Source organism: Hemitrygon akajei, chromosome 23 (genome assembly GCF_048418815.1).
Source record: "Hemitrygon akajei chromosome 23, sHemAka1.3, whole genome shotgun sequence".
Lineage (NCBI taxonomy): Eukaryota > Metazoa > Chordata > Chondrichthyes > Myliobatiformes > Dasyatidae > Hemitrygon > Hemitrygon akajei.
The window spans coordinates 37,817,183-37,843,957 of NC_133146.1; the positions used below are offsets into that span (position 1 = coordinate 37,817,183).

General features: G+C 40.7%; 1 protein-coding gene across 8 annotated transcripts in view; it reads left to right on the forward strand.

The window, feature by feature from the left end:
- Positions 1 to 11,429: 11,429 nt before the first annotated feature.
- Positions 11,430 to 26,775, forward strand: part of LOC140715363 (poly [ADP-ribose] polymerase tankyrase-2) — a 62,649-nt gene continuing 47,303 nt past the window's right edge. For 2 of the 8 annotated variants that reach the window (XM_073027441.1, XM_073027438.1), the window contains exon 1: positions 11,634 to 11,764. Coding sequence is in view for 4 of the 8 variants with exons in the window: in XM_073027432.1 (XP_072883533.1) it covers positions 11,554 to 11,764; positions 23,089 to 23,313 (436 nt within the window). In the remaining 4 variants the exon portion in view is untranslated. Of the gene's footprint in view, positions 11,765 to 23,088; positions 23,314 to 26,775 lie in introns of those variants that run through there. The other 6 variants (XM_073027439.1, XM_073027440.1, XM_073027432.1 and 3 more) reach the window with 5 other exon arrangements.

Consider the following 26,775-nt stretch of genomic DNA (forward strand, 5'->3'; position numbering starts at 1 on the left):
GGGTTGGGAGGCAACAAGGCTGGAACCCTTGAAGAGAAGGTCTCCTGAAGAAACGGGTTTGGTAACTGTTCTAGGTTCTTTGTCCAGAGAGAGGTTTGTGAATGTATCCTGGAATTGAAGTTTGTATTTTAGAACCCAAAGGTCATTCACCAGATCATAACAACACCACCCATGCCTCTGCCCTTTTGTCCCCTCAGGCATGAAGACCTGATTTTCCTTCTCTTTCTTCTTGCTACGGAGGAGATTCAGCACTGTTAAGACTCCTATATTTCAAATAACAAAAGGGAACTTCCATCTTAGTTGCTCTAAGGTGTCCATTAATAATGTTTTGCCCCATTCAATAGAAGATTTCTTCTTCATTTCTTACCCTGTAACCATTTAAGGACCACCTTAAATAGTGTAAATGATGGAGATTCTTCTTTCTGTTCAGACTGGGGTTTTTATGCAAAATCATGTATTATGTTGGCTCCAAATGATGACCTAAATTTGTAGAGCAAGGACAAGTCAGTTTTGCACAAAGATTGAATTACTCCTCAATTCAGCTTGGTAAATATCATATAATGTTTGCATCACAATCTGTACAAAGGTTGCTATACAGTTGAATTTCTTGGTATTTGGAACTAGCAGACTAGGAGCTTTGTGCAAGAAACCAAGTCTGAACATCAGGAAAAATGTCCATTATTTGTAACCTCTACCATTTTGTATTGTTTGAACATACAGTATTATTGAACATTTTGTGCTGATTGCCTGCAGTTTTTAAAGTCTACCATCACAAGAGTTGCTTCCAAATTCTTGCTTTTGGCGGGAATTTTGCACACCTTAAGTGCATATTGGAAATTAGCTCAGAAAATAATTTTTTCTTTGTTTATTTTAGTAATTGAAAAATCATACGGAATCATGCCCAAAAAGCTGCTTGCTTGGTTAGTTTGACTTCTCCAAATTAGCTTAAAATAAGACAAACCTCTCTAAAAAGCTTAACACAAAGGTAAGACAGTTGAAGCAAACCCAGAATGCAAAGAAAATGTCTTTTGGAAGTAATAATATTTCAGCTGGTAATGATAGAGATCACTTATGCAAGTTAACACTGGCAAGGAGTCAGTTTTGATTCCAGAAACACAAATGTCCAGTACAAAACTGCACCCAAGTGGTCAATGAGAAAATTACAAGTTATTCCAGAAGTAAATTTGAAAGACATCGTTAAGGTGATTAAAGTTTAAAAATCATTTTGCTTCTTAATTAAACAAAAGTACACTTACTGCAAATTTTCCTAAAAGTAGAACCAATCAAAAATGCTCAAGTGTGACATCCACTATGTATCAATCTAATAAAAATGCCAAATAACTTGGAGCTGAGTGGAAAATCATTATGTGGATTTGTAGATTGCAGCAAAAAGCTAGAGGAACTCAGCAGGTCAGGAAGTGTCCATTGAAGGAAATGGACAGGCTGATGTTTCAGGTCAAGACCTTTCATCTGGACTGGATTTGTAGATGGGAGATCTAAGTCCTGGAACCCTTATTTAGAGAAGCTATGCTAAAGTATCTCAACAGATTTCCCATCCAATAATCAGCCAAGATTCACAAGCTTACTGGATGACAGGCAAGTCTGGTCCTCCCTGGTGAAAAGAGGAAACAGGCATGGGAAAATGGGGTCAGATGTAATCAAACTCTTTTCTGTCATATACTGTACTTTGTCAGGGCTCGAGACTGGATTTTTAACACAATCAGAGTGGGTGTTAAAATTATGTTCAACTTTGACTTTTTCTAAAACAAAGTTCATATGTTTAAAAAGCAACAATGAACAATCAGCAAACACAATCCAGAATATTAAATGATCGGAAAAATCATATGATGTACAAAATTTTAATGAGTTTTCAGCAAATGAAACTCTTGCTTGGGAGCACATACACGGAATACAGCTTCTATACCTACTGCTGCCCCCTTGCTCTCTTTTGGGAAATGTCGATGTAGCATCAATTTCTACTGTTTCTATATTTGTTTATAGAGCACAATTCATAACACAGGGACTTCCCCCATTGGAAGCAGTTAGTGTAGCAATAAAAATCCCCAGAAATTGAATTGCTGGCAATGCGTTTGAGAGCTGCCTGACTGAATTTCAATATTTTATGCGTGAACCCCAGAAACACTGTTATTATTTACAAATTGTGCAGTTTGCAAAATTTGACATGACTTTAGTATGTAAGATGTGCACTGCAAGGACATTATTTATTGTGCCAATCTCAGCTGAAGTTTTAGCAGATAAAAAATAGCTCAGGTTTTTTAAGGAAAGTCCCACTGGTTCCAGAGAATTTACAAGGTTTGGCAGAGAGGGTTTTGGTGATGTACTTCCAGTGTCTTGAGGTGTCTAATGCAGGTAATGCGGGTCTCTGAAACATACAAGAAGGGACGGATCACCACGGCCAGGTTAGCCATGAGTTTTGTGTTGGATCCAGGGTGTTAATTTTGAAATACCCTTTTCCTCAATGGACCAAAGGCTCTGCTAGGGCATAACAGCAATGGTGACCTTCATTGATATTTACTGTTATGTTTTGTAACTTCAAAACATTAAAGTAATTCAAAGCAAAACACTGGGAGTCTGAAATGTGGGTCTGTACTTTGAATTTGCTTTAAGAGAGGCACGCACTATTCATGAGTAGTGTGATGACACAACAATTAACATATTTTACATATAACCCAGAATTAATTATTTAAATAAACAAGATGCTTAATTAAACAATACATGTACAAGATTACTCAAATATTACTAAAATATGAAATACAGAACTCCTCCATGCTTAGCTATAAACTCCAACTGAAAAGAGAATGCATATAATTGTATACACAGTATATTATATAATGCTACCACTATATACAGACATCCACAGCACAGTAAATTTTAAATTATCCTATTCAGGATTAAAGATTTAACCACTGTTGAGAGTTTCTTTCTCTTACGGGATAACATCTTTCCTGACAAGAGGGATCACTCTGCTTGGCAGATGAAACTTGTGGTTGTGAAAACAATCTCAGGTCTTGAGGCCCCCTCCGAGGTGATTGCAGAAGTTGAATCTGAGACGCAGGAAGGGGTTCTGACAGCAGTGGTCACCTTCTTCCTTTTCCTTCTTCTAGTTCGTGCTTCTTGATGTTTGGAAGGTGCATTTAGTTCATTGGAGTATTTTCTTATTAATTCTTCTGTTGCTCCCTTTATGATCTGATCTCTCCTCTTGGTTTCCTCATCAGAACATCTTCTGACGAATCCTCTTTTTTTGTGTCTCCATTGACTCCTTTCTTTTTGGCCTTCCATTCATCAAGCTGGACTTGGGCCTTTGCATCTACTTTTACAAGCAGCTTGTGGTCTCCTGCTTGAAGTTCATGCAATAAGCTTAATGCATACAGAATAGATTTTGGTTCTTTATACTCCCAAAAGCCAAATGCATGCAACTTTCCTTAAGCTCCTTAAACTCTCTTCCAACTTAAAATCAAGCCACATTTTGAAAGCAGCTGCCTGATTAACATATTAGAAGCTTTCTCAGATATGTCGCCCACAAAAACTGTTGTAGGCGGACCACTGCTTTCGTTACTTTCACAATTCCTCTGAGCAGCATGGTCTTTCTTTGGTCCAATATGCTTTCCAACCAGAGGCACAGAGGTTGGCATCAACGGCTGTTGGGCAACAATTCATGGTGTTTGGCATGGAGACAGTTATGGCATCATCCAGAACCTTTCTTACTTCACTTTCAGTTGACTTTATTGTAGAGGATGTGGTATGCAAATAGTGGATGAATCTCTAATCAAAGTTGCAGCTGTTTCAGTCAATCACACCCACGTAGTGCTGTTCCTTCTGTTTTTACCACATATAAGCTCAATGTGGCTTGGTGGTTGTGTATTTCACTGTTATGAATGTCCTTCTCACAGAAGTTAACTTTTCTCCAGTGTAAGTTCTTAGTTGAATATTTGCAGTCTTCAGTTTAGTATCTTTGAAATGCCATTCAAACTCATTTTGTGGAATAACTAAAACAGCCGAACCACTGCCCAATTCCAGTTTAATTAATTTGTAATTTTTCTTCTTGTGTAGGCCATATTGCTTGTCCCTTTTTAGTGTTTACGTTGTAAGTCTCAAGGCTACCCACTCCTGTGAAACTCTCATCATTATCAGACTTTTCATCAATAGCATGCATATTAGTGCTCTTTTTGAAACTGCAACTTGACTTTTTAGTGTTTTCTCTTCCCTGTGCAGTCCACTTATTTTTATCTGCCAACATGTTCTTTGAATGTGTCCTACTTTGGTGCACTTTCTGCAAGTTTTGCCCTTAAATCTGCTTTTATTTGGCATATGTGAGCCCTTGCCACAAGGATAACACAATTTGTTTTGCCAGGCTGGTTTCTGTTTAGCCGCTGCAATGTTATTCATACTCACTTTCATTCCTGACTGTAACTCAGATGCGTCTCTGCGGTTTCCATCGAAACAGCGATTTCCACCGATCTTTTAAATGTAAGCTATGCTACAGTTAGGAGCCATTTTTGAATACTTTCTTTTTAAGATTTCACAAACTAAATGATATTTCAATGTATCATTAAGCCCATTACTAAACTGATAATGCTCGGACAATTTCTTCAATTCAGCCACATATGCTGAAATGGTTTATTGCTCTTCCAGTTACTTTCTCGAAACTTTGGATTTGATCAGAAAGTTTCTCTTTTTTTTTGCTTTTACTCTCAGTATGGGCTGCCCAGTCACTTTTTTGTGTTTTTTTTTGTTTAGTGGGTTTTTTAAAAATGTATATTAAAAATTGTAAAAGTTTCTTTATCTTTTTTCGTCATTTCATGGAATGATAAGAGAAGATTATCTTATTTTTTATTATATACTATTAGATTAATACTATGTATGATCTTGATCATGTTTATTTTACCTTTTATATGAATTGTTATGGATATAGATATTTGAGATAATTGTCCTCTTGTTTATATATATGCACTTCTTTAATTAATAAAACGATTGATAAAGATGAAAGAAGAGGGATATAGGACAAATATGGGCAAACAGGACTAGCCTAGTTGGCATCTTGTTTGGCATGGATACATTGGGTAAAGGACTTGTTTCTGTGCTCTGAAACTCTCTTTGGGCAATGGGTCATGATCTTCAAAACCTCATTGTGAACCTTTGTTGCTGAAGACCAGTGTGGTGCAGCAGAGACAGTTTGGTAAAGCACTTTGGTGTTGTGGATGCTCAGCGTGAGATACATCCTCTCATGTGCTTAGACGAATACATTAACAATGTCTGGGAACGACTTCCGAATGTGAGCAAATGCAAGTGTTGGCTGAATACTCCAGTTTGACTACAAAGGTTCAAGTGATTTTGTTTTTGGAATGTATTTTTTTACAGAATGAACAGTTTCTCATCAAGTTTGAAGATTAGCTCTAATTTATGGGAAACTTGTTGGAAGTGATGTGAAACAATATGGCAAGAAAAACAAGGAAACTGAAGAAATGAAGAAGCCTTATTTGACATTGGTCTTGACTGAGATTGGAGGTACCTAATAAAGTGACTACAGAGTGTATCTCTGTGGACTGTAAAATGATTGTTGGTGGTCTGAGTGTCTCAGAAAGTGCTAATCTGGGATTTTCATGCACAACAGCCTATAGGGCTGACAGAGAATGATAATGAAAAAAACAAAAGTATCAAGTGAGCGGCAGTTCTGTGAGAGAAACTGCTCGGTTCAATAGTTCCATTTAATATCAGAGAATGTATACAATATGCAACCTGAAATTCTCACTCTCCACAGTCATTCTCAAAACAGAAGAAATCCTCGAAACAGAAAAAAGACATAAGAACCCCAAAGCACCCTGCCCCTCTCACACACAAGCAGTATCCCCCTCCCCTCCCCAAAATTATTCTATCATAAAGCATCACCATTCCCTCCACCCACCATGCAAGCTACAGCAAAGCCCCCAAAGTGAGACCATAGTCTACAGTCCATCATAAACTAACTGTTCACTCCAATATTTCAACATCCCAGTCTCTCTCTCTCTCTCACACACACCCCCCCCCCAACAAGGGATTGTCAAATATCGCTCCTTCTACAGTTGTTATTTCAATGTTACAGTCAGTCTGAAGCATTGATTTTTTATTTTGAGTTCCTCAACTCGAGAATCAGCAAATCGATTTCCGAATACAGAGCACTTGGACAGCCACCCTTGCTGTCTTTGATGTTCCGGCTGCCACTGTGCTTCAGTACATGACCCCAGCAAGAATTTGTGTCCACAGGGCCACGCAGGCCCAAAATTCACACAACTTCAGGCCAAACCTGGACATGCCAAATCGCAGCTGATCGGCGAGCTCCAAGCATAAGAACACACCGTCATGCAGAATTGCTGTTTTTGAGTGTTGCTATAGACCAAAAATCCCAATAGGATCCCAGCCACCCTGAAAATGAAAATAGAGACATTAGAATAGGAAGAATTTGACCGGTTTGCTGATAAGCTGGGAGAAGTCACCCTCGGGCACCATTTTAGCTCTGCCCACATTGTTAATGAGGGAGGTCAGAGGAGAATGATACAAGCTAACAGGAAGACGACACCAACTCAAATAACCACACATTACAATGATGGTGTGCAGAAGAGCATCTCTGAAAGCACAGCATGTCGAATCTTGAAGTGGATGGGCTACTGTAGCAGAAGACTACAAACATACACCCAATAGTTATTAGATACAGGTCAATGTATCTCACATGTGGTTCTCCTGGGCATGCTGCATGAGCCGGAGCTACAGGATAGTGGGTCAGAGGCAGTACTGCTATATAGGGGATCCCTAAGGGAGGAATGAAAGATGGACATATCTATAGATCCTGTTGACAGATGCTTTACAGAATTGGTCAAATTCAAAGGAAAAATTTGATAACTTTTCCATGAGCCAGGTCATTAAAGCTTGAATGATCTAGGAAAGATTGACTGCAACCAAGACATGTTTTAGCTCATTTAGAACCTATAGCTCCATATCACTGTACGCTATCTCATCCTTGAAGTACAGCTCATGCATAGGTAAGAGATTCTACACATTCAGGGAATCTGCATAAATCCTTAATCTGTAGCACATGTCAAATCCATTTGTAACTTCAGAAGTGTTTCCCCCCATTAACTTCACTTCTCCTTGACACATTCAAATTCTTGATGTCACTTTCTTTTCCTCCAGATTTCAGTTTTTTTGGTCCATTTTTATACCAAGGCTGCAATGAGGTCTGGAACTATGAGGTCCTGGCAAAACCTACAATGGGGCATTTGCTTGCAGGTTTCTGATGGGAAGATGACTCTCGAATGCACAGTCAATTAAATCCATCATCACTATGCTGGTGATTCTGATTAAGTAAATTGGGGAGGGGGTGGTATTTGTGCTGATGACAGAACTGCTTTATATAGACAGTACATAGTTGACCATCTTACCACATTGTCAGGTGAATTGAGCCAGTCTTGAAAGATCTTGACTGGAGGCTTGGGTAATTCAGGAGCACAAGCCTGTAATACTAGTTATAGTGCGTGTTTATGCTTCAGTGAGAATATCCCTCATTCTTTTAAAGTGTAGCGAGTTATGATTAATCTGGGGCAGCATTGTGGAGCAGTTTGGTGAACCACTGCCTCACAATGCCCAAGTACAATCCTGAGCTCTGGGTGCATCTAGGCAGAATTTGCATATTGTCCCTGAATTACATGGGTTTCCTCTAAGAGCTCCAATTTCCTCCCACAGCCCAAAGACACGTGAACTGGTAGATTAATTGCCCCCTGTAAATTGCCACTTGTGTGTGGGTGAGTGTTAGAGTCTGGGAGGGAATTTGGGGAGAATAAAACAAATTGGGATTAATGCTGAATTATTGTAAACTGGTGGCTGATGGTCAGTCCTGAAGCAGTGAGCTGTAGGGCCTGTTTCTGTGATGTGATTTATCTCCTCAAACAATATAAAACTCACAACCTGAAGATCAGCATAGTGTATCTTCATCACACTTTGTCTATTACAAGTGTATTCTTCATTAAGTATGGTAACCAGATTCAAAAACAATATTCCAGATGCAGTCTCAACAGAGCCCAGAGTTCATCCTCCGCTATTTTTGCTAAAATCCTCTTTCAACAAATGCCAACATTTGGTTTCCAAAAAGCTTTTTACAACTGTATGTAAATGTTCAGCCAATGACATACAATGTCACCCAGGTTAGATCATAAAACACAGGAGAAGAATTAGGCAATTCGGCCCATCGAGTTCTGCTCTGCTATCTGATCATGGCTAATCCATTTCCCTCTCAAACTGCCTCAGGCTGTCTTCCCATAACCTTTCATGTCCTTAGTTTCCAAAAATCTATCAACCTCCTCCTTAAATACACCCAAAGACCTGACCTCCACACTCACCTGTGGCAAAGAATTCCATGGATTCACCACCCTCTAGCTAATGAAATTTCTCCTCATCTCCATTCTAAATGGATGCCCCTCTATTCTGAGGTTGTGCCTCTGGTCTTAGACTCACCCAGTGTAGAAAGCATCCTCTCCGCATCCACTCTACCTAGGTCTTTCGACATTCGATAGGTTTCAATGAGATCCCCACTCATTATTCTAAATTCAGTGAGTACAGGCCCAGAGCCATCAAATGCTCCTCATATGACAAGCCTATCATACCCAGAATCATTTTTGTGAACCTCCTTTGAGCCCTCTCCAATGTCAGCACATGTTTTCTTAGATAAGGAGCCCAAAACTGCTGACAATACTCCAGGTGAGGCCTCATCAGTTCCTTATAAAGCCTCAGTATTATATCCTTGTTTTTATATTCTAGTCCTCTCAGAGTGAATGCTAACCTCAATTTGCCTACCTCAATGCCTATTCAACCTGCAAGTTAACCTTTAGGGAATCCTGCATGAGGACTCTCAAGTCCCTTTGCACCTTTGACTTTTGAATTTTCTCCCCATTTAGAAAATAGTCTATGCTTTCATTCCTTTTACCAAAGTGCATGACCATTCACTTCCCAACACTGTATTCCATCTGCCACTTCTTTGCCCATTCTCCAAATCTGTCTAAGAACTTCTGTAGCCCCTATGCTTCCTCAAGACTACCTTCTCCTCCATCTATCATCATTATGTCCACAAATGTGGCCATAAAGCCAGCAAATCCATCATCCATATCATTGTCATACAACATTAAAAGAAGCAGTCCTAACACTGCCCCTGCAGAACACCACAAGACTTGCACATTATTTTCAAATCTCACTATATAAAATACACTATACATCCTCATATTTTTCCCATCTAAGAGGATGATCTTACCTTTTTTCCAAAATGTATTCCATTTACTAACTGGTGTCTCTGAACCTACTCTGCACTCGATTCATCTCCTACATGGCTACAGTCAAAACCACAGACCCTGGGGTCTGCGCTCCCTCGCAGGCAAGCTTTAGCAATCACACTCATGAGTATGCATGTTCCACCCACTTAGTGTTTCACTGTGGTGGTATTTAGCTCCCTTGCTCCAGTCTTGTCAAGACTTGACCAAAAGCACATCAATGTCAACACTCCCTCGTCTTGGTTCCGGGGGAAGAAGACTACCATTCAGACTAATGCTGTTCAGGAGCAGTACTATATTTGTTTCGTATTAAACTACTGCTGCTGTATCAATGCTAGGTTTAGTTTGAAAGTTCTAATTAATGGCCCTGTTGGCTTACTGTATGCTGTTTTCCCTTTATTTCTGTACAGTTCACATTAAAAGTTAAGTGGACTGTTGATCTGCTTCAGTATCTCTCTCTGCACTTGAGCCATAATCACTTATTCTTGTCGACCACTTAACATTGTAACATTAGCAAAACTGAATATGTTGCAACTAATTTCCCCTATCTAATGAGCATGCAGACAATGGAGGGATATGGACCATGTGCAGACAGAAGGGATTAGTTTAGTTGGGTGTTACTGAGTTAATTAGCTCAGCACAACATTGTGGTCTGAAGGGCATGTTCCTGTGTTGTACTGTTCCATGTTCGAAATATTCATATAAATTGTGGATGTTTGGGGCTCCACCATCCATACCTGCAGCTCCCATTAGCTGGCATCCTGAAAATAATCTGTTTATCCCTACTCTCTATTTCTGTTCATTAATAATTCTAGTATATTACATCCACACCATGTGCCCCAATTTTGTTTAATAATCCTTTTGCTTCAAAATGCAAAACACTGCATTAGGAAATCTATAGTAAAACAGAAAATTTTCAAAATTATTACTAGTCAGAGAGTATTTGCCAAGACAAGAAACAGCTAACCTTTCATGTTAATCAATGGACAGTCATCCATTTAAAACTTTAATTCATTTTACACCTTCCTTCCTGTAACTATCCAGGAATGCAGCTGTTCTGACATCCGTAGCTTTTATGTACAGTACGTATTGGTAGCAACTTACTGTATATCTAAAAATAACTTAAGGCTCTTAAAATATTATTGATTTCTGCCTCGTGTTGAGTCTTTGGATGCAGTATGGTTTGTATTTAATGCTCATTCTACTTCACAAAAGAAGATATTTTCACCATAGTGTGCTGTAACTCAAATAATGATGAGTCAGAGTATACAAAGGAGATGGCAAAATTGCTAAACATGGTGTTATGACCACAATCTTTGCCTCAATATCAGCAAAACAAGAGTTGGCCATTGACTTCAGAGGGTTGAGAGTTTCAAGTTCCTAGGAGTGAACATCACCAGTTGCTTGTTCTGGTCCAACCAGGCTCTCACCCCAGCCAAGAAAGTTAAACACCACCTCTAATTCCTCAGGAGGCTGAAGACATTTGGCATGTGCCTGTCGACCCTTACCAATTTTTACCACGGAAAGCATTTTATCCGGATCCATCACAGCTTAGTATGGCAAGTTGCTCTGCATATGACTGCAAAAAACTGCAGAGTTGTGGACGCCATAGAATCCAGACTTCCCTCCGTGGACTGTCTACTCTTCTCGCAGCCTTAGTAAAGTTACCAGCATAATCCAAGTCCCCACCTATTCTAGACATTCTCTCATCTCCTCTCTTCCATCAGGCTCAAGTCTGAAAGCACGAAAAAGGGTCAAGGACAGCTTGCAACTATTGCTATAACACTATCGAATGGTTCCCTGGTGGGTAAGATGAACTTAACCTCATAATCTACTTCGTATGACCTTGCACACCATTGTCTGCGTGCATGGCACTTTGTTGCTGTGTACCGCTGTTTTTTTTGTTACCTTGTACTACCTAGATGCACTACGTAATGATTTGCTCTATTTTAATAAAACACCCCCAAATATTCTACATGCACACAATAAGTGGTGCCCCCGAGCGGAAACACGCCGGGGTCTCGGCGGCTACGCGCTGTCGATCCGAGGCGAGCTCGGTGTAAACCCACGTTGGACAGCAGCAGGTCCAGCGCACGCGCGTCCACGCGCCCGGGTCACGTGGTGCCCGGGGCTGGCTGGCTTTGTTCGGAGGCTGGGGCGTGGGGCGCGTGCACGAGCTCGACCCGTCTCGCCTCGCCTCGCGACGGGGTATCCGAGGGGGGCCGGGCGCCTCGCGCTGTCGCCGATGGCGTCTCGACGGTGTCCCGGGGCGGCAGGCTCGAGCGCGGGCGAGCACTCGCCAGTCCCCCCGCCTGCGCACCCAGACCCGGCCAGGGAGCTGTTCGAGGGCTGCCGCAACGGGGACGTGGCCCGGGTGAAGAAGCTGCTGAAGGCGGACAACGTCAACGCTAGAGACACGGCGGGTCGCAAATCCACCCCGTTGCACTTCGCCGCAGGTAAAAGGAAAACAAACGCGGCCGCCGTCCCCCCTCCCCCGTGCCGTTCCCAAACACTGTCCGCTTCCCCTTCCCTACCGCGCTGATTTCCTTCGTAAATTGAATTCTTCCTGCTGGGCACGCCCGGCAAGAATTGCACTGTCCCTGTGCCCACTAGTTACAGCTGCTGAAAGGGAACGCTTTTTATTTCGCTTTAATATGTGCGGGTTGGCATTTACTGCTACAGAGATGGGCTCTTTCTGCTTGGAGTTTTTCGAGATAAGAGGCATGTTGTGGAGTGCTTCGGCAAAGATTCGTGGCGATGTGCAATGTTGCAAGAAAGGGCAGGGTGTTTTGGAAGGAAGGAATGCACCTGCTGTGCCTTGCCAATGCAACAAGAATACTGTAACTTTGATTTTGGGGAAAAAACCCAGTATTTGTTTAAATAGGGTGTCAGTCTATGCGGCTGATTCTATATCGACATGATCTAGTGAGCTCACTGCACCAGTTGCAGTCTTTTCCATGTTGCCTGGGAAATGTTTCGGGTAGGCGGGAGCTTAAAAGGGCAATATGCATAAGGTGTCGATGTTTCTGTAACTTGTTACCTGGATCTTCCATTTATAAAACAGGTGGTTTCTAGAGGTAGTGTTAACAATTGTCTCTGTGAACTTCAATGGATGTCGTACGAGCGAGACAAACGTCAATGTTTCGACTTTTCTTGTAGCTCAGAGCTGCTGAGTTCACTGCGCGGAGTCCTGACTTCATGTAAACTCGTCGTTACGCTGGGAAAGGTGCCCATTGCGCATGTACTGGGCACTAAACTATCGGTTCCATTTATTTGCATGTAGGCCATTTAAAAGATCAAATTTTTTGTTCATTTTAGTGGGTTTCGCTGTTACTTTTGAGCACTTAAAAGTGTTTAATTTGTAATGCTTTTGAACACGAGACATTCACTACAGAAGGAATTCCCCAGAATGCACTGACGGTCTCTGAAAGAAGGGTGGGGTTTCATTTTCTGAAGCTTTGGTTTTAATTTGTTTGTTGACATTCAGAAATACTTTAAAGGCAACTAAACTTGAAGTGAACTTTAAAAAAAACGTATAAAGGAAAACAAAAACATCTATTAGCGTTCATTTTTATGGACGACAAGCTATTTGTGCTTAGGGCCTTGCTCAGCATTTCAAACAAAGCTTCTGTGCTGGGTTCTGGTCAATGACAATTCAAAGTGCAGATCAGTGTGACATCTTTGACATAAAATATACTTTTTGGTTCAGGTTCTGAATTTAAGATTTGCTCTTAAAATTTCTGACAGCATATTCCACATATGACTGCTTTCAGATTTTGGAAGAAATTTAAGATCAACTCCTCCGGGTGCTATTACTGCTACTGCTGTCCAATACGCCACTGGTATTTAGGGCATCACTGTGGTGTTCAGGGCTTCCTTCATCGTATCAGGAGCTCGTTTTTCACTGCTGTCGGCCCTGCAGGTTCCGGGTGGAGACTCGGGAATACCCTCGCACACAGATGTAGAAGTTCTTCATTGGTGTTTATAAAGCAGTTTTGTTTTCACCAGTCAGGATTGTTATTCCTGGGCTGAACTCCCCAACATAGAGAACCGGTGGACCAGTTTTAGTCTGACCTTTACCATTTGACCTGTTTGACATGGGTGACCCTGCCAAAACCCAAAGCGTAAAGCCCTGATTCCAGTCACCAGAGCTCTCTGGGTTGTTGAGGGTCACGAGCCTCAAACCATGACAAGGATGTGGTCCTCTGGGAGGTTTGGGTGCTATTGTTTCTTTATAAATGTTATAGCAGTACCTTCATTGTGTATGAAATCTATAATGAAATGTTCTTGAGAAGTTTAATCTCAAATGGAAGTAATCTTCCTCTTCTAAAAGTCATGCAGATTGTTGAGGGCTGGTTACTGTATATTATCATTCCATTCTCCCCCCCCCCCCCCCCCCCACCCCACCCAAGTGTAGGTGATTGGAGGGACAATCATTGCGGTGATAATGGGCAATATTCTAGGACAGGTTACTAAGAAACTGGGAATGGGAGCATGCTGAAATGACTCAGACTTGAATATTTGCTCACAACAGCACATGGGCCATTCAATTAATTGAGCCTATAATGACTCTCAGATTACCAGCAGTCTCATTTTCCTCTCTTGCCTTCAGTTTCCTCCGTACCCCTCCCCGGCCCAAAATTGGGATCAAGTTTGGGCCCCTGAAATTGTAGGACAGTTACACCAGCCAGTGTCCTAGAGGAAATGGGCCATAAGGAAATATGGGAACTAATGGAATGGAATAGTGGCAAATCTCTGGAACCATTTAGTTTCATATATAGGGTTTAAAAAATGCACTTGCCCTGACTTGTTAATCTGCCAAATCTCTTGATTGAAGAACTTTAAATTGAAAAAGCTGTGCAGGTCATTCTACTATAGGAGGAAAAAAAAACCTAGGGAAAAATAGAGCAGGAAAGGGGAATGGAGTGTCTTCTGGAACTTGTAGCCTATAATTAACAAGAGTTACTGAACACTTCTGTAGTTGATCAGGGAACCAGTATAGAAAGGGTATGTTTTGCTAGTTTATTTTTAAATGGTATAAGACCTTAATGAGATACTAAAAAACAGAAAAGATTAACAATTAACTCATACACCAAGTCGAGCCAGTGGAAAAACTGAAGTGATCAAGAAAAGGGAATTTCTTGAAACAATGTTTAAATTTCTTATCCTTGAGCCTCTATTTATCATGTGAATGTACTGTTTGGTCATAAATGAATAGTATCAGACACACATTGAACTTGGCATTTACATTATTTACAAAAAATATGCTTTTCTTCAGAATTACAGTCTGCACAGAATAGGATCAGCATTTTACAATATGAACCAATTATTTTAGTACAAACATTTTAGTGAAGGCCAACATAATAGACATAACAATCCACTAATGAACAGTCAATCATTTTATTCAGCAAAAAAAATGTGATTTGCTGAGTAAGCATTCAAGAGGTCATTGAGATTAAGCCACCAGACGGTTACCTCTGAATGGGTGAAACCAGAGCTGTTATTAACAAGGAAAAGTTGATTAAAGTGTGTCTGATTTATTTTCAGCCTTTTGTATTTGGATGGTAGCTGTATGTCTAGAAATTGAAGAGAGATAAGGCAGTTGACTATAATGAACTGACTCTTAGCCAGTCCTATAGCAGTCAGTAAAAGTTGCCGAAAGCTTGTTGTATTAACAATAGAGTTTTGCACATTTGCAATTGAACCTCTGCCACTATCAAAGTCTCTTCCCTCCTGGAACTCAAAAGTTATGGATAGCTATTCACCGTGATTAGTTTGCATGACATTTTAATGAAATAGTCCTTTTAAATCGATGTTGATTAATTGAAACTTGCTAGCTAGAGAAAATTTCATACTGGCAGATTTACCCGATTCAATCACAGTTAGATTTGCTACCCTCAGCATTTTTCAATAGAAAAAGACTACCATTCTACAAATTACTTATGGATTAAATCTGTAGATGTTGTTATTTAAATGGATAGTAGTCTCTAATACCAGATTGCAAATATCAGCTCCTATGTAGTACCGGGTATATCTTTTGAATCATTTGTGTAATAATGTTTAAAGGATCACCAACCCAATTAGCCTTCATGCTTAAATAGGTCATATGAAGTAGATTAATTCCTGAATGAAAATTGAAAAACTTTTAATCATAAAAGTCATGATTTAAAATTAGTTTTTGTTGTGGAGAGCACTTGAGCAACAAATATAATTTTGTACGTCAAAGGGGCAGTGTTATTTTCTCAATTTGGTTTAAACTTGTCTGGAAATGGAAAGGCAGGAGAGCTGCAGATCCGGGGCAGGGTTTGTTGGTTATCAGTTTGCAACTTGGTTGGATGTCAATAAAAGGGAAGAGGGATTATATGAATGACAAATTGCAGGGAATATGAAGTAAATCACCAAGTTGTGGAGTCGGTTCCAAGTTTAGGATGGCTGTGGAAGTTGTAGGGTCTTGGAAAAAGAGTAAATGGTATTGGAACAACAGGATTGAAAAGAAGCAAAAATAGTGAGAAATGCAAAAATAGCAGTCTGGTGTCTGTTTTCTATGAAATCTACACTGAAAGTGCAGTTTACAGAGCTGGAAGGAGCAATACACAAAATACTGGAGAAACTCAGCAGGTCAGGCAGGGTCGATGAAAATGAATAAACTGCTGATGTTTTGGACTGAGACCCTTCATCACGTTTGGAAAGGAAGGAGGAAAATGCCAGAATGAAAAGGTTTTGGGGGAAGGAGGACAAGCTAGAAGGTGGTAAGTGGAGGCAGGTGAGTAGGGGTGGGTTTGAAGTACTTGGATAGGAGTTGATAGGTAGAAAAGGCAAGGGACTGGAGAAGAAGGAATCTTGATAGGAGAGTGGACTATGGGAGAAAGGGAAGGAGGAGGAGCTCCAGGGCAAGGTGATAGGCAAGTGAGTAAAAGAAGAGAGGCCAGAATGGAAAATGAGGGGGGCATTACAGGAAGGAGAAATTGATGTTCATGCTATCAGGTTGGAAGCTACTCAGAACAGATGTTATAAAAACAGATGTTGAGCAGGTCATATTCACATTATATTTGTTATTAAATATCTGTTCTTTCCTGCAAACCTCAGCTTTCCAATATTGTTGAAAATTGCCTATGTTTCTAAGTAAATAGCTTGCCACACAATTGTTCTAGTTCTTTACTTTGTTGATATTGTACTGATTGATCATCTAACCTTTGCCAAGGACAGTTTACTCTCACTTGTTCAAAAAAAATCTTCACTAGAATTTCCTTGAACTCCTGGCCACCCGAGTTACTAATTTTCTGTATGTTCACCTAAGTGTCAAGATTTTTAATCATATACTGTTTCTGATGATTTATCTAGAGATTTAGCATGGGAACCCACTCTTCTGGCCCAACAAGCCTGCACCACCCACTGCCAATTATACCCATGTAACCAATTAACCCACTAACTTTTATGTCTTGGGAATATGCGAGATAACTGGAGCAGCCAGAGGAAGCCCACGTGGTCATGGAGAGAACGTACACACTCCTTACAGACAGTGGAATTAATGCCAAGTCACTGGCATTATGCTAACGATCCAGTGCCAGTCAGCGGTGTAGTGGCATACACACCGGACTTTGAGGCGAATGGTCCTGGGGTTTACTCCAGCCAGCTCCTTGCCCAGGTTTGAATCCTTGTATGCTTTCCATCTGTACTGAGTTGAGTGTGGAGCTAGCAACTCGGCCTTCAAAAAAAAAAAGTGCTAAAGAAACGGCAATGGACAGAAGACTCGGAGAAGAAGAACAGTAACTGATCCGCTACCGTGATATTTGGAAACTGAAAAAGCCTTGTAAGAATGAGCTGTCAAGATCCCAAGTGTCACTTTTTTGTGACTTCTGAGGAATGAGTGCAGTAACGACACTGTCAGTGCATTGTGAGAGGTGCTTTTGCCAAAATACTTAATCTAACTGTCAGGGTTGTGTGGGTGATGACTGCAAGATGTAGGCTTGGATTGGTTCAATTTGGCCATTATATGTTGACTCGGCTATTTCTGATTAACATAAGAAATAGGAGCATGTGGCCCGTCGAACCTGCTCCACCACTTATTACAATCATGGCTGACCTGCCCACAGACTCAGCTCTACCTACCTGCATTTCTCCATAGTCCTTAATTCCCCTGCTACGTAAAAATCTATCTAACAGTGTTAAGTCTATTTAATGAAGTAACTTCTCTTCCCACACATTTGCTGCTATCTGGGAAAAGCAGTTTATCCTCCTCTCCATGCAAGTATATTCCCCCAAATTTTGAGGCTACATTCCTTAGTTCAACTCTCACTTGGCACTGGGGAAAACAACTTCCCTGCCTCTGTCTTAACGGTAATTTTATCAGTTTCTATAAGATCCCCTCCCGTTCTTCTGAATTCCAGCGAGATAATCTAAGCCAACTCAATCTCTCCTTATAGGCTACAACTTCATCAACCTGGTGAACCTCTTCTGCACCACCTCTAAAGCCAGTATATTTTTCCATGAGCAAGGAGACTAGAAGGGCACACGGAATTCTAGGTGTGGCTTCCGCAGCACCCTGTACCACCCTATACCACTATAACCTCCCTGTTCTGAAGTTCAGTTCCTTGAGCAATGAACGCCAACATTCCATTTGCCTTCGTGATAACGAGTTGCACCAGCAAACCAACCTTTTGCGATTCATGTATAAAGACTTCCTGGTCCCTCTGAGGCAACAGCATGCTGCAATCTTTCAGCATTGAAATAATAATATGATCTTTAATTTTTTTCCTTCCAAAGTGGATGACATCAATTACCAACACTCTGCCAAACCCTTGCCCACTCGCTTAACCTATCTATACCTTTCTACAAACTCTCTGCATTCCCTAAACGATTCGCTTTTCCACCTAACTTAGTCTCATCAGCAGATACACTATGGTTCTGTTCTTCCAAATCATTATATATAACATGAATAGTTGTGGGCCCAGCACAGACTCCGACAGCACTCTGCTCACTACTGACTGCCGACCAGAGAAACATTTTTTTCCCCCAGCTCTCAGCCTTCTTGAAAAACCAATTCTCTATCCATTCTAATATATTACCCCCAAATCCATGTATCCTTATGGGTAAGTCTTTCATGCTGCACCTTATTGAATACCTTCTGGAAATCCAAGTTTACAACATCCACTAATATCCTTGAAGAACTCCAGTAAGATTGTCAAGCAGGACCTTCCCTTCACGAGTCCATGCTTTGTCTGATGGGACCACTTCTATCCAGATGTCTTACTATTTCTTCCTTAAAAAGGGATCTCCAGAATGTTTCTACTGTAGTGGCAGTCATTGTACATAACGAAAATGGTTATGATCTTGGAGGAAGTAATTAGTGTTCTATTCAATCAGTCTCCTTCACTATTTTGAATTGTAAATTGAATAAACTAATCTGCAATCAGTAATTACCATCCCTATTTCTGGTATTATAAAGAAAAGATCATGTCATGGAGTTGGAAACAGTTCCAGAAATTTCTTGAGTTTGTACATTGATATCTTGGGCTAGCATTAGAGTCCAATTAACAATACTCTTTGTCGTAGATATGATTCCAGCCCCACTGACCTTAATTTTATTAGGCCTCCATGTCACATTTAGTCAAATGCTACTTTAGTTCTGAGAAGTCGATTCTCTTATCTGAAGTTAGGCTATTTTGTCCATGGTTCTAAAATGGTCTGAGTCCAGTGGTTCTGATTAGTCACAATTTTCCATATGTTTCCATTTGACATAGAGAGCCATTTTTTTCCTTGAGTCCAAGGTGGCTCATGGTAATTTCCATGTAACCTGTTTTCCCCACATTCCATCAGCTTTCCTCCTTGAATTCTTGGGGCATTTTATAGTGACCAGCCATTTAACCTTAGCAAGGGGCAGAAAAGTAGCACATGCTGGAGACCCATGCCAGAAAACTCCACACACAGAACTGGAGGTCAAGCAGGAACCTCGTTATGTCAGGCAGCAACTCTACCAGTACACTATGATGGTGTAAAATTGAACATTAAGGAATAGGTTATTAGTGGAGAAGTGTTTCAGTACTGGCACTGTGATCAGGTTGACTGGCTAATTATCGCCCAGTCATGTCTCACATTGAATTGTCCTGCACTTCGCACAATTTGCACATTGGAAGTATTTCAGATTGTTTACCAGATAGCTGTATTGTTGTTGCACAGTGCATTTGGCTAGGTCTACGTGCTTGTGCATCAGTTTTGCTGATGGCTCAAAACTGTCCTGTGAATGGTAGTTTGTGAATTCTAATATGAATCTGTGTAATTTAGTATGCTGTCAGTACATAGCTTGCCTGAAACTAGTGACTTCAATTTAATTAAAGACAATTACAAAAGAATCAAATCAAATTCCAGTTTAATTATTCAACTGTACATGAATACAGCCAAACGAAACAGCATTCCTCTGGGGCCAAGGTGCAAAACATACACAGCACATGATCAAAATAGCAAGCAAAAAAGTCACGTAAAAAACACATTGCCCGAGTCCCTGAGCGACATGTCCTGCAGATTGATGGCTCAGTTCTCGGCAGTGCACAGCCACTGCAATCCAGCCTGTTATTTCACCGCTCGAACGCTGGAGAGCAGCACCAACAGGAGATGCAGCCTCCAACCGAGCAAGGGTGCCTCGCTACTCTGTCTCTGGCTCCTCTCCTACAATGTAGCAGCAGGCAAGCCTGCAGCTTGAGCCTAGTTGGCTTAGAGTTGTCTAGGAAACTAGATAAGAGGTAGTACATCAGCAGTCACAGACATTTTAAAAGCCATTTCATAATTCTTGTCAAAATAAAAATTATCTTAATTTGTCATGTGTCCACTGAAGCGCACAGTGAAATGCACCAGGGACCAACACAGTCTGAGGGCAGCCTGCAAGTGTCACCACGTTTCTAGCACCAGTGTAGCATGCCCACAACTTATTTGTATGTCTTTGGAAAGTGAGAAGAATCATGAGGTCATGGGGAGGAGGTCCTTGCAGACAATGGTGGGAATTGAATCTTGATCTTTCAGTCACTGGCACTGTAATGTGTTTCGCTGCCATGCCAGTAGAAAATGTGTATTCCATTGAAAAATAGTAAAGGATTGAAAAGAAGGAGGATGGGACATCTATAACTAAGGATGTTAAGGATTGTTTCAAATTGAAGTACTTTGTATTTTTATGCTTAATTGCAGAACAGGATTACAGAAAGCTTCAGAACCTAGCCAAGGGTGACTTTCAAGAGTAAAATAGTTTGGAATTAAGCTAATGGGAACTAGAAGAACAAATATCAAGGACTTCTAAAAGTATTTAAAGAAAGGAAAGCAAGTATTGAAAGTTAATGTTGGTCTCTAGAGGATAAAACTGGCTAATAGGTATGTAAATTGCAGAGATTAGAATATGGTTTCACATTATGAAACACAAAGTAAAAATAGAGAACAGTCATTATCATGAGGAAGAATTCCTAGGTAAACTGATTCAGCTCAAGGTTGGCAGTCCCCTGGACCCATGGCCTACATGCTTTGTGAATCGACATAGATGGGTTGCAGGAGTGGACAGAAATTTGACAGGTGGAGTATAATGTGAGGAAATGAGATTTCCTACTTTTTAGTAGGAAAATAGAAAAGTGAATTGTTGAAATGTACTGTATAATCAATAAATGTTGGTGTTCAGTTGAAGGTGTCGCTACATGAAATACAAAATTAGTAAGCATGTGTGGTGAGAAATTGGGAAAGCAAATGAGATGTTGGTCTTTGCAACTGGAGTATAAAAGTAGAGAAGCCAAGTGTTAATGGAACACTGCACCATTTTGATCTCCTTACGTGAGGTCATTCTTGCATCGGAGGCAGTTCTGAGTTGTCTCTTGAAATGAAGGAAGTTTGAGAGGTTTGGGCTTAATAGTCATTGAAGTTTTTAAAAAAAAAGGTGAAGTGAATAAAGGCTCCGAGGATGATTCTGGTTGTGGGGAAACCCGGAACTGAGGCAGGAAAGTGGATTTGAGGTCCAAATACGCTGACCTTATGATAGGAACAAGCTTGAGAGACTGTTATGTGTCTTCATTGTTAAGATGGGGCTTTGTCCCTGCAAGGGTTGTTAACGCTCCAAGTGGTAGTTACTAAAAGGGATCATGTGCAACAGATGGATGGGAAAACATGAAGTCAAGAAAAGATACTGTCTGTGCTGATTCAATTAGTCCCTCAGGGCTTCATCAATATTTGTACTACCCAACCATTCTTGATTATTTTCCAACTGAGGTCTCCACCAGAGTTAGTATCAGTCAACGTGAATTTGATTCACTTCAACCCAGCTGCAATATTGAAAATGTACACTTGCCTCTAGGATCAAAGATTGACTTTATTTGCGTTATGCGTTGCCATATATTAGGAATTTGCTGTGATGTGTTGGTCAGGACACATATAAGTATAAAACACAGCAATTAGAAAGAATTATATAAAAATAACGTTAGAAGTTAAAAGTGTGGTTGTGGTTTAAAATGTGCATAAATACACAAATGCCTGCATGTATTTACAATGTAAACAGCATTATAAAAATAAAGGTTTAACGTATTTATAGAGCAGTGATGGGGATAATAGAGGTAGCTAACGAGAATACCAGAAGGAAGCTTTTGGAAAAGGCATTTTGCAGGGTTAGTGTCTGAAAAAATTCTTCCTACCTGCTTTTTTGTCCTGGACACATACAAGTCCTGCAGTGATGGTAGACTGCGGCCAGTGACCTTTTCTCCTGAGCTGACAGTTTGCTGTAGTTGGTTTCTTGTGAGAGGGTGCTGCACTAAACCAGGCAGTAATGGCTGATGGATTATAGATTAGCTAGTCATGCTGATCCAGTATATTGGTATGTATCCAATAACATGAGAAATTGCCTGTATATGTACAGGATGTCCTATTTACACAATGCATGCACTCAGGCCATTTACCACTCTATCAATCTAGTGTAATTATTATCATTGTTATCATCCAGCACTCCCTTACCAGTAATTTGACCACTGATATATTTTTGCAGCAGGACCTTAATACAACATTGTACTGCTCCTGAGCCACAGCAACATTTGAGAACATGGGTTAACAACGAAATCAACAGACCTAGATGAAAATGTCAATTTGTGTACCTCATACAATGTCCTGATGGTGAATCATCCCAATTTTGTCCTTTATATACCTTTTATCTATTTCCATGACACTTTAACTAATTGGGACAACTGCTCAATTGGGCCAAAATGTACTGGTCTCAGTGTGACCCAATTAACTAGAATTAACTGTATTTCTTTGTTCTATTCTGAATGCCTGCAAGAAAATGAATCTTGAGGTAGTATATGGTGAAGAATATGTACTTCGATATGAAATTTACTTTGAAAATATGGCTATAGTGAATAACTGCTTGGGTGCTTGCTGTGATAATGATGCCCAGGTTCTACTAATGAACAAGAAAAGTGTCCTGCTTCTGAGAGTAGTCTGTAAGCTTTCCTGCTTCCCTTAGCCAAGTTTATCATGCCTGCAATCTAGGTATTTAATTTTACTTTGATAGCAATTTGAAGTTAAAAATATTGCAAGAAACCCAATTCACTACCATTTATTATTACATTTGTGAATGTGTGAATTTTGGCAAATGTTTCTGAAATTACTTGCACAATATGGTGAGAAATTTATTTTGGAATGTAAGCAGAAGGATGTACTGTTAAATGGGTATTACTTAAACGAAAAACTTCAACATGACTGAAGATGGTTATTTGGAGATGATGTATGATTTCTGCGATAACTTACGGTTCTACATCAATCCCTCTAGGCTTTGGACGGAAGGATGTAGTTGAATTTTTGCTTCAGAGTGGTGCTAATGTCCATGCAAGAGACGATGGAGGCCTTATTCCTCTTCATAATGCCTGTTCATTTGGTCATGCAGAAGTTGTTAATCTGCTGCTGTGTCATGGTGCTGATTCTAATGCTCGTGATAACTGGAACTACACGCCTCTCCATGAAGCTGCCATCAAAGGCAAAATTGACGTATGCATAGGTAGGCCTTTCTGTGATTTGGTTAAATGAGACTATCTGTATTGCTTTTTCCCCTTCGTAAATCTGAAAGTATAATAGTATTCATTATCAGCAATATAGGACAGTTGTAGTTAATCTTGACACAATCTTTAGCAATGTTAATTCTCTGTTAAGTGATAATTATAATTTACAACCTCAACAAAATGTATTTTAAAAACTTGGATTTTTGGTAATTAGCATTAAGTTAATACCGTGTTTTTTTTTTGCTGAGTAGTTGTCTCTATTAATGTAAGAAATTTAAATTTGAAGTATTCTTCACTTTTAAATTATTTGATGTTGAGGAAACACCTTTTTGCATGTACAGGCTTTTTTAAAAAGCGTGCTTGAAGAGGTATTTTTTATAAACTGATTAAAGCATTAAATTTAAGTTGTTGAATGCTGGAGTACAAACACCACTTGGAAAAGCAACGCGCACAAAAATGCTGGAGGACTCAGCAGGTCTGGCAGCATCTATGGTGAGGAATAAACAGTCAATATTTCAGGCTGAGACCCTTCAACAGGACAGGCAAGGAAGGGGGAAAGAGTCAAAATAAAGTAGGGGAAGAGAGAGAGGACTAAAAGCTGGTAGATGATAGGTGAAACCAGGTGAGGGTAAAGTGGGTGGGTGGAACAGGAGGAATGAAGTAAGAAGCTGAAAGATGATAGGTGGAAGAAATAAAAAGCTGAAGAAGTAATCTGATGGGAGAGGAGAGTGGACCATGGGGGGGGGGGGTGAGGGAGAAGGGACACGGGGGGCTGAGTGAGGAGAAGGGGTTTGAGGAGGGGACAGAATGGAGTGGGGGTAAGAGGAGGAGGGGAACATTTCTGGAAGCTAGAGAAAGGAATGTTAATGCCATCAGGTAGGAGGCTACCCAGTTGGAATATGAAGTGTTGCTGCTCCAACCGGAATGTGGCCTTGTGGTAATATAGGAGGCCATAATCGACGTGCCAGAATGGGAATGTGAAGTCAAATTGAAATGGGTGACTGCTGGTGGATGGAATGAAGCAGTCCACTAATCAATCTCGGGTCTCTTCAATGTAGAGGAGACAGCTCTGAGAGCACTGGATATAATAGATGACCCAGACAATCTCACTCAGAGGGACTGTTTGGGGCCCTTAATGGTGGTGAGAGAGGGAGGTCAGTTGGGAGAGACGAGTGGACAAGGGAGTGGGAAAGATGAGGGAAAGATGTGCTTTGTAGTGGGATCCCATTGTAGATAATGGAACTTGTGGAAAAATTATAAAAATTGTGGAGACTCATGAGATGGTAGCTAAAGACATCCCTGTTATGGAGGTGGGAGGATGGGTGAGGGTCGATGTGCAGGAAACACAAGTGCGGCCAGCATTGGTAGTGGAATGGAAATTCATCCCTTGAAGAATGAGTACAGCTCTGATGTTTTGTAGTGGAAAGCCTCATCCTGAGAATATATGTGGCAAAGACAGAGGAACCAAGAAAAGGTATAGTCCAGATAGCTGTGAGAGTCGGTCGGTTTATGAAAGATAAATGAGGACGGTCTGTTTCAGAGATGGAGAAAGGGAGAATATCAACAGTCCAAGTAAATTTGAGGGCAGGGTGGAAGTTAATGAAATCGATATGCTCAGCATGGGTGTAGGAAGCAGAACCAATGCCGTCATTAATACAACATAGAGTTGGGGAGCGTCAACAGTGTAGGTTTGGAACAAGGACTGTCTCACGTAGCTGACGAAAAGGCAGGAGTAGCTGTCATTAAGCTGTGTAATACAGTTTAATTTTTTTTTGTGGTCTAATAAGTTGAAGCATAGCACCTTTAATCAAAAAGGAAACATGACAAATAAAATTAAACCAGTTCATGTGGGAGTGTTGGTGGGAGAGGGAATTCTAACTCATCTGTGAGTATAAAGCATATTTCATGAGAGCTGCCAGCACAAGTGCTGAATGCGAGCTCAATTTCAACGGGTTATGGTCTCAGTGCGGGTTGATGGGAGTAAGCAGCTGATATGGCTTTGGCATAGACTAGATGGGCCAAAGGGCCTATTTCTGTGCTGTACTTCCCTCTGACTCTATCCCCACTTGGAACAACCTACATGGTCATAGGAAGAATATGTAAGCTGCATATAGGCAGCACTCAAACACTGAATTGCAGCCAGGTCTCTGGTGCTGTGGGGCAGTAGCACTATTAGCTGCACGCTGTGCTACTTGATGTTATTCTTGAGGGATCATTTAACAAGGCCATTCTAGTAGATCTTAGAAATAAGAGGATTGTCACTTTCAAAGGGCCATGTTATAGACCACCCAATACTGAACAGGAATTGAGGAGCAGAGTCTGTATTAATACATAATAAGGTCTTAGAGTGTGTGGCTATCACCAGGAAGGTCATATTTGCAGCCTTGAAGCACATTAAGGTGGGTCAATCCCCAAGGCCTGTCAAGTACACCCCTGGACCTCAGGGAAGAAATTGTGGAGACCCTTTTAGAGGTACTTGCTTCACCATTAGCCACTGGTGAAGTTCCAGAAAACGGGAGGGTGGCTAATGTTGTTCCATTGTTCAAGAAGAGTAGCAAGACAGGCCATGGAATTGCAGGCTGGTGAGCCTGACTTCAGTTGTAGTTGAATTGCTAGAGGGAATTCTTAATGACAAGGTCTACTCAGATAGTCGGCATGGGTTTTTTTTTGATGGGAGATCATGTTTAATATATTTTGGAAGTTTTCTAAAGGGATAAGCAAATAGGATAGTTGAAGGTCAAGCTATATCAACTTTAGCAAGTCTGACAAAATACAGCATGGCTGGCTATTCTGGAAGGTTAGATTGCATGGAGTTTGGTGGGGGTGGGGAGGCTAGTGAGAAGGAAACAGAATGGACTCGATAGGAAATAGATGGTGCTGGTTGAAGTGCGATTCTCTGACTAGAGGCCTGTGACTAGAAGGGTGTCCCAGGGGTCATTTTAGGACCTCTGCTACTCAATATTGACATAAATGACTTGTGTGAAATGATCAGCAAGTTTACTTCTGATTCTAAATTACTGTTGGGAATGCAGTAGGTTACAACGAATTACAAAGAGATCATGATTAAAAGGATGGGCTGAGGAATGTCAAATGTGTTTCAGTGTGGATAAGTGTGAGATATTTTAGACATTCAAACCAGCTTGGGACCTATATTGTGAATGGCAGGGCACTGAGAGGGACTCAGGAGAATAGATGTATAGTCATTGAAGATGGATGTGCAAGTTAGCAGGATGGTGAAGTAGGAATTTAACGTGCTGGGCTTCATTAGTGCATCAAGTTGAGTAGGGATATTATGCGCAGTTACTTAATTCATCTGTGAGACCGCAGTTGGAGTATTATGTACAGTTTTGCTCACTTTGTTATAGGAGACATAGTCAACTGGAGAGGGAGCAGAAGAGATTTACAAAGATGCTGCGTGGACTGCAGGGCCTAAATTATAGGGAGAGGTTGGCCACACTGGA